Source organism: Gekko japonicus, unplaced genomic scaffold (genome assembly GCF_001447785.1).
Source record: "Gekko japonicus isolate JY-2015 unplaced genomic scaffold, Gekko_japonicus_V1.1 scaffold1909, whole genome shotgun sequence".
In the NCBI taxonomy this organism is placed as follows: domain Eukaryota; kingdom Metazoa; phylum Chordata; class Lepidosauria; order Squamata; family Gekkonidae; genus Gekko; species Gekko japonicus.
In genome coordinates this window covers 173,924-182,342 of record NW_015160890.1, presented here as the reverse complement: position 1 = coordinate 182,342, position 8,419 = coordinate 173,924, and the positions used below count along the sequence as shown (strand labels likewise).

Here is an 8,419-nt window from a genome sequence, read left to right as displayed (position 1 = left end):
GTGGCCGGCATGACTAAACACCGAGGTGCACGGAACGCTGTTCCCTTCCCACTGAAGTGGTCCCTATTTATCTACTTGCAATTTCTTGCTTTCGAACTGCTAGGTTGGCAGGAGCTGGAACTAGAGACGGGAGCTCACTCCGTCATGCGGCACACTCGGGTCTCGAACTGCTGAACTACCAACCTTCCACAGCCTGCAGTTCAGCGTCTTAACCACTCGAGCCACCGCAGCTCCTGTTGCAGTTTTAGGGCCAAGCTAAAAATATTTTCCTTAATTTTTCCTAATGCAATTTTGTTCACAGCTGCAAAGCAGCCGAAGTTGGCTCCAGATTGAGCGGAGGCTGGAAGGGGAGGAGAGAGAAGGAACTGTTTTAACCCTTTCCTGGCTAGGCGTTTGTCTGCTGTCTGCGCCCCCCCCGCCTTCCAGGTTCACCTGGGCCTTCCTCAGCTCCAAAATGCAGGCGCCTGCACGGGCATCGTGTTCATGCAACTTCTGCAGCGCTCTCTCGCTCTCTCTCCCTCTCTCCCGTCTTTGCTCCACAGCAAACAGAGAAACAGCCTTTGTCCACGCGATCAGCTCTGCTGGAGTCATGTACACGCTGACACGCAACTGCAGCCTCGGGGACTTTGACAACTGTGGATGTGACGACTCCCGCAACGGACAGCTGGGTATGACCACCCTGGGCGATCCTTCCTCTTCTCCCCTTCCCAGGACGGAGGAACATGGGAGACGCTCACTTTAGCAAGCACCCATCCGGCTGGGCTGTCAGCTGTCTGTCCTGCGGCCTCTTACAGGCTCATAGGAGAAGTTGCGTTTGCATAACCAATGAGCACAAGGCTCCCTCTAAGCTATGGAGTCTCGTGAGCAAAAATCTTACTTTGTGAGCTGCTGGCATTAAAGCTGTGAGCGAGCGATTTGGCCCCTGCGTAAATCAGTTTGCTCGGGAGCCCTCCTTCCTGAGCGGAGACAAAAGTGTGTGAGCCGGAGGCTAAAAAACTGTGAGCTGGCTCACACTAACTCAGCTTAGAGGGAACACTGGTGCTGAGCTACCAGATGTGTTGCGCTACCTCAGGAGGGGGCGGGCTCTCCTTCTGTGGAGGTTTTCAAACAGAGGCTAGTTGGCCATCTGACAGCAATGCGGATTCCATGAACTTGGGCAGATCTTGAGAGGGAGGCCAGGAAGGGTTGCATCAGTGCTTAGTTCATGTGGCCCTTTTCTTACACGCCCAGGGAAATACTGATCATCACTTTAGGGTCAGGAAGCAATTTTCTCCAGGCCAATTTGGCTGTGGATCCTGGAGGGTTTTTTTTTTTGGCCATCTTCTGGGCGTGGAGCAAGGGAAGTTGTTGTGAATTCCCTGCATTGTGCAGGGGTTTGGATGACCCTGGAGGTCCCTTCCAACCCTATGATTCTGTGATTCAGCAGATGCTTTTTAGGGCACATCCACTTTTCCATCCTTTGCCTCTGGACAAAAACGCCTGTTCTGAGCCTCTTCAAGGGAGGCTGCCCGTGATAACAGGGCAAAGTTGCAGCCTTAAAGAAAAATGAGCCCAGCCCCCCCCCCCAGTCTTGCTATACACAGTCTGTGGAGGTAGGGGGTTGTTTTCTCATTATGGGCAGGGAGAAAGTCTTCCGCAGAGTAAAGTTTGAGTCCAGTAGAACCTTTAAGATCAACAAAGGTTAGTTCCGGGTGTACGTTTTTGTGTGTGCTTTGGTGGTCTTAAAGGTGTGCATTCACATGGAAGCCTATACAAAGAATTAAACTTTTTTAGTCTTAAAGGTGTACACACACGAAAGCTTATACCCAGAATTTAAACTTCATTGGTCTTAAAGGTGTGCATGCACAGGAAAGCTTTTACCCAGAATTAACCTTTTTTTGGTCTCAAAGGTGTGCACACACATAAAAACTTATGTCCAGAATTAAACTTTGTTGGTCTTAAAGGTGTGCATGCACAGGAAAGCTTATACCCAGAATTAACCTTTGTTGGCCTTAAAGGTTCCACTGGACTCAAACTGTGTTGTATGACTTCAGACCAACATGGTTAGCCCACCCGAATCTTTTCGTGGAGCAGCAGCTGCCGACGGTCCCAGGTTCAGTCTCTGGGAAGAATTCCTCAGAAAGGATTCTTGGTAGGCAGGGGTCATTTCCTGCAGGAGCGCACAGGAGCGGAGCTCCGGCAGTAAAGAGCCCAGGGGGCGGGCACATGCAACAAGCCCCACCCCCTGCTCCCAGCAGCCCTCAGTCAGAGCAAGAAGCAACCAGGTAAGCTGTAGAGCCCACCTACCCGGGTCCAAAACAGTCCAGTGGCACCTTTAAGACCAAGTTTTATTCAGGTACAAGCTCTCCCTCCTCTGCAAGGACAGATCTGCGTGTTCCCCCCCCCCATAGCTACAAATCCAAAAACGCCCAGTGGCACTTTTAGGAAGTGATGGGAAAGTCTGCAGAGAGTCTGCTGCCCCTCAGAATATTTATTTTTACACATTTATGTTATTAATACTCTGCCTTTCTCACTGAGACTCACGACAGACGTCACGGAGAGAGTCAGTCCAGTCCACACACACGACGGGACATTGAAGAAGCGATGCAATAAGATCGGGACTGTAGAAATCTGGAACCCATCAGAGATCTGAAACAGAAATCAAGCAAAGCAGAAGTTACTGTCATGACACATTAAACGATGCCCCGTCTGCTGCCCCTCAGAATATTTATTTTTACACATTTATGTTATTAATACTCTGCCTTTCTCACTGAGACTCACGACAGATGTCACGGAGAGAGTCAGTCCAGTCCACACACACGACGGGACATCGAAGAAGCAATGCAATATGATTGGGACTGTAGAAATCTGGAACCAATCAGCAATCTGAAACAGAAATGAAGCAAAGCAGACGTTACTCACATGACACGTTAAACGATGCCCAAAAATTCATAGCAGAGAATATGCTGGATCCGTGGTCTGATGGGCAACGACAAATGTTAATGTTGCATCCAGCAGGACTGTGCTGATTGTCTTTGTGCAATTTGCATGGGACTTGGACATTCTAGCCAGGCCTGGAATTAATTTGTGGAGTGCATGGGACAGGAATACTATCACTTCGATGGTCAAGCTTTACACTTGAGTATGGAAGTCACGCAGGGCTATTTTTGGGCAGGAACACACAGGAACGGAGTTCTGGCTGGCTCCCAAGGTGGCCACGCCCAGCAGGAACTCATTAGCATAATAGGCCACACCCAACAGCAGGAACTCATTAGGATTGGCTACATTAGGGGTGTGTGGCCTAACATGCAAAGGAGTTCCTGCTACAAAAAAGCCCTGGGTTTTGACAACAAACAAGGTAAACAGAATAAGAAGCAAAACGTGGGTGTGGCTGGATGACCACACTTCTGGTAACATATGGGGGTGTGGCCTAATGTGCTAATGAGCTGTACTGTCAGGGTGTGGCCCAATATGCTAATGAGTTCCTGCTGTTGGGTGTGGCCTATTATGCTAATGAGTTCCTGCTGGTCTTTTTCTACAAAAAAGTCAGCATTGTAAAGTCAGCATTGTAAAAATAGGCACCTTTAATTTTGCAGATGTGCCACATTTCACGCCAGTATCCAAATGATGAGTAAACACCTAACCTTGGTCCCCAGTGAAATTTGTCCTTTCCCCAGAAATGACAAGGCCTTTCTCTTGAGATTCCCGAGTCTCATCCTGCTGTTTGAAAAATGCACCTCATACTTTCAGAGCCAGCGTCTTTCGTCGTGTGTGTATTTATTTGATTTATAGTGTGGTGGTGTAGTGATTAAGAGTGGCAGATAGGGCTATGCACATAAAAAAAAATATGTATTTTTTTTTAGTTCGGGTATACCAAACCCAAAAAATATCGGTATATACCAATATTCCTGAATCCCATTATCGGTATGATACTGGTATTCAGGAAATAATCGGTATTGCCAATTTATTCGGCTCCATACCTTCCCTCCCCTCCCTGAGTTGTGCCACAGTGGCAGCATGCCTCAGCAACGGAAGGGAATTCATTTAAAGAGACTGCAGTATCTTGCGATACCTTTAAATACCTTCCCTCCGCAAAGGAAGGGAAAGTTTGTCTTTTTAAATATCTTCCCTTCCCTTGCTGAGTCTCACCATGGTGGCAGCACGCCTCTAAATACCTTCCCTTGCTGAGGCATGCTGCCACTGCAGCATGAGTCAGGGAGGGAAGGGAATATATTCAGACTTTAAATACCTTCCCTACCTGAGTTTGGCTCGGTATATACTGAGCGCCTCATCAGACAGCCACTTTGCTTTCTTGCATTTCTTTTTCTTTGGGATGGTGGTGAATCCGTTCCCTGGAAGGCCAGATAATGAAACTGAAGCTCAAATACTTTGGCCACCCAATGAGAAGGGAGCACTCACTGGAGAAGAAGACCCTGATGCTGGGAAAGATTGAAAGTCAAAGAAGGCGGGGACGGCAAGGGATGAGATGGTTAGACAGTGTCATAGATGCAACGAACATGAAATTGAGCCAACTTCAGAGGACGGCGGAAGACAGGAAGGCCTGGCGTGATCTGGTCCATGGGGTCGCGAAGAGTCGGACTCAACTGTGCGACTGAACAACATGAAAGAGAGAGGGAGAATTTTATCAACATGCCTGCCCGGTGATTCCTTCTAATGGCTGGTCTGTCTCCCCAGGAGGACAAGGATGGCTATGGGGAGGCTGCAGTGACAACGTGGGCTTTGGGGAGGCCATTTCCAAGCAGTTTGTGGATGCCCTTGAGACAGGGCAGGATGCCAGGGCGGCGATGAACCTGCACAATAACGAGGCTGGCAGAAAGGTAAGTCCCCTGCCCTCTGTCACAAAGGGAGAATCCAGCCAGCAGGTCAAGGTTGACGATTGTATTGCATTAAATTGTGCTTCGTATGGGCATTTTAAAAAATAATATCTTGGGATTGTAAGCAACGCTCCCTCTAAGCTGTGGAGTCTTGTGAGCAGAAACCCTACTTTGTGAGCGACTGGCATTAAAGCTGTGTGCGAGCGATTGGGCTGCTGCGTAGATTAGTTTGCTCTGGGGCCGTCCCTTCCTGAGCCAAGGCAGAAATGTGTGAGCCGGAGGCTAAAAACCTGTGAGCTGGCTCACACTAACTCAGCTTAGAGGGAACACTGATTGTAAGCAGCTCTGAGACATAAGGGAAAGGGTGGGGTATACATCTTTCCATTTAAAAAATAAACAAGTGGGGACACACAAGGAACTCGTCGGGAGGAAGCATCACATTTCCCCTGCTTTTGCTTTCTCCCTTTTCCCCCCAGCCCTTCTCTCCCACTCCATCTCTCTCTCTCTCTCTCTCTTCACCCACCTTCTCTCTCTCTCTCTCTCTCTCTCTCTCTCTCTCCCCCCCCCTCCCCACAGCCAAAGCACAGACAACACTACTCTGTTTTGGGGTGGGATTTAACCCCTCCTCCATTTTCTACGTTTTAGAGTTTTTCTGCAAACCTGGAGGGGTCCCCCAAATTGGAGAAAAACCTCTCTTCTCTCAAATGGCCCTAGTCTATGGATTTAAGTATCCACAGTCAGAGCCATGCTGACTATTAGATATATGGATAAGAATGGAAATATGATCCTAAAGAGGTGCGCAAGGACCCAGGGACACTGCAAATGATTCCATTCAGATCCCCACCATTCTGTGGGTGTGGAGGAAAAAAAAATTGACTTCCTTAGACATGACCTTGGCTATACTGCCATGAAACTTTAACACAGCGACCTGGATGGTGCTGCATCCTGGATTGCCCCTTTAACATAGAACGTCTCCGTGAAAGCAGCAACCAGGAAGCTTCTGCATTTGGGGGTGTGTGTGGAGACTTTCCACCCCATAGTCCAGTCCTGTGTTGAGCTACTTACATATAGCGTGGCAACTTGACCAAAGTGGCCTTAGGTGGGACTTGCATTACCCACATAATGAATGAAATGGCTCTCAACGGGGGTGGGGGTGGAGTGGGGATATGGTTGATCTCTACAACTATGCAACAAAACCAAGATGTATCACATTAGAACGGAAAGGTTTATTTGTGTTAAATCAGATGATGGAATCCATAACTGATGACAGCTGCAGTTTCCGTGGCTTAGAGCTACAATCGTTCATAAATTTAGGTCCAAAAGCAAAAGTTTCTGGCTATTAACAATGCAAAAATCCTGCAACAATTTCTTCAAAGATTTGAATATCTTATTTCTGTTCGGGAAATTAGGGCTGTGATCAGATGAGCAAGCGGCTCCAATGTTGTGGTGGCTCCCTACCAGATTTGAAGTGCATGGTCAGACCGCAACATCTGCCTCCCGTCCCTCAATTGTCTGCCCCCCATCCTCACCCCCGACTTTCCCAACTCTGGATAAAGTCCGGTGTTTACTATTTAAGTTCTTTCACTACAGATTTCCGGGCATCTTATCTCTCTTGCACACTCAAGCCGCTTGGTGTGGTCTGATGCTTCCAGTTCCGGACCGGCAATTTTTTTTTGCAATTAGCGATGTGCACCTTCAAGTTCCGGACCGTCAATGTTTTTTTGCAATTAGCGATGTGCACATAACTGCATATCCGCTCCTAGCAAATAAGCAGTTATGCACATACACACATTAGAGCTATTTTTTAAAAAAAGAAGTTGCCTGCCCGCCCTCTCCCTGGTGAATGCGCAGTGGCAGTCTGAACAGTTGACTTCAGGGTGAGGCAGGAAGAGGGTGGCATCTCTGGTCGCACCTCTCCGGAACAAATAGCTCTGAAGAAATTAGAGGTGCAGTCAGACTGTGCCCAAGCCTGCCATCTAATCACAGCCTAGGAGTGGCTTTGAGGAAGGCTTCCTAGGTCTCATGTCATAACTAGAAAGGACAAATGTAAGGAAAACAGTCGTGAGAGTCTGACGCATAAATCAGGCAGTCAACAAGACTTGAAAAAATGCTTTCTGTATATTATTGTCAATAAGCACTACAACACAATAAGCAAATTCCTTCAAATCATAAGAAAATCCTCGTGTAAAAATGCATCCACGTCGTCTCCGGATTATAGAACAATGTTTCAAAATTGGATCTTCCTCAGGAAATATTCTGTAGTGTACAAAAACACAATTCTTTAGAATATGCACAATGTGAAAAAATGAAAAACAGTGTAAAATCCAAATACAGTCTTACTTACAGAGTAGTGCAAAAGCTCTCATGCTCATAAAGTGGTTATTGAGATCGGTGTCCTATCTAAATGTATTGTAAGTTGCTATTATACATGGGTTCATTTTTAAAATACTTTGTATGTTTTCATAATAAGTGGAATATTATTGTATTGCAGATCTTTCCTGATTTTTGTAAAGTACTTTATGAGCATAAGAGCTTTTGTACTACTCCTTGACAATAATATACAGAAAGCATTTTCTTTGCAAGTCTTGTTGACTGCCTGGTTTGTGGATCAGACTCTCACGATGGTTTTCTTTACATTTGTTGTTTGATCAGGTCGTGACTGTCCACATTTGTCTTATAACTAAAAAGGAGGCTTTCTCTGGTCTATCTGGTTTTGTTGCATGACTTCCCAGCGGTCTTTTCCTTTGCCTCTAGGCAGTCAAAGGGACCATGAAGAGGACGTGCAAATGCCACGGGGTGTCCGGCAGCTGCACCACCCAGACCTGCTGGCTCCAGCTGCCCGAATTCCGAGAAGTGGGCGCGTACCTCAAGGAGAAGTACCACAAAGCGCTGAAAGTGGACTTGCTCCAAGGGGCCGGCAACAGCGCTGCCAGTCGGGGGGCGATCGCCGAGACCTTCAGCTCCATCTCCAAGAAGGAGCTGGTCCACCTGGAAGACTCGCCTGACTACTGCCTGGAGAACAAGACCTTGGGCCTGCTGGGGACTGAGGGCCGGGAGTGCCTCAAGAGAGGCAAGGCCTTGAGCAAGTGGGAGAAGCGGAGCTGCCAGCGCTTGTGTGGGGACTGTGGGCTGGCCGTGGAGGAGCGGCGCGCCGAGATGGTGTCCAGCTGCAACTGCAAGTTCCACTGGTGCTGCGCCGTCCGTTGCGAGCAGTGCCGCAAGCGCGTCACCAAGTACTACTGTGTCCGCAAGGAGAAACGGGAGCGCAGCGGGGGCGGCGGGGGCCCCCGGAGGCTCAGAAAGAAGCAGCCCTAATGCCCGTGTCCACGCCCGATCGTTTCGCGACACCCCCCACCCCCAAACCTCTTCCTATGCATCTCTTCGTGTTTCTTTTGTTTCCCGTATGTATAGACAGCACTGAGGGAAGAAGGTGATGCCCGCATTATATTTAAAGTAGAGCAGTGTCCCCGAGTTGGGTTGTCCCCAGGGAAGATGTGCCCCGACCTCACTGCAAAGGTGAAGCCATTCCTGACCTCGCAGACTGTTGTGGGGCACGTTTGATTATGAAATGGTTGACGATGGCATATTTCCCAAAGCAGGGGAAT

The 8,419-nt window shown here is 48.2% G+C and overlaps 1 protein-coding gene across 1 annotated transcript in view; it reads left to right on the top strand.

Annotated features, from left to right (window-relative positions):
- Positions 1-8,129, top strand: part of LOC107120805 (protein Wnt-8b) — a 25,792-nt gene extending 17,663 nt beyond the window's left edge. The window contains exons 4-6 of the mRNA XM_015423575.1: positions 543-668; positions 4,675-4,817; positions 7,569-8,129. Of these exons, the coding sequence (XP_015279061.1) occupies positions 543-668; positions 4,675-4,817; positions 7,569-8,129 (830 nt within the window). The remainder of the gene's footprint in view (positions 1-542; positions 669-4,674; positions 4,818-7,568) is intronic.
- The last annotated feature ends 290 nt before the right edge of the window (positions 8,130-8,419 follow it).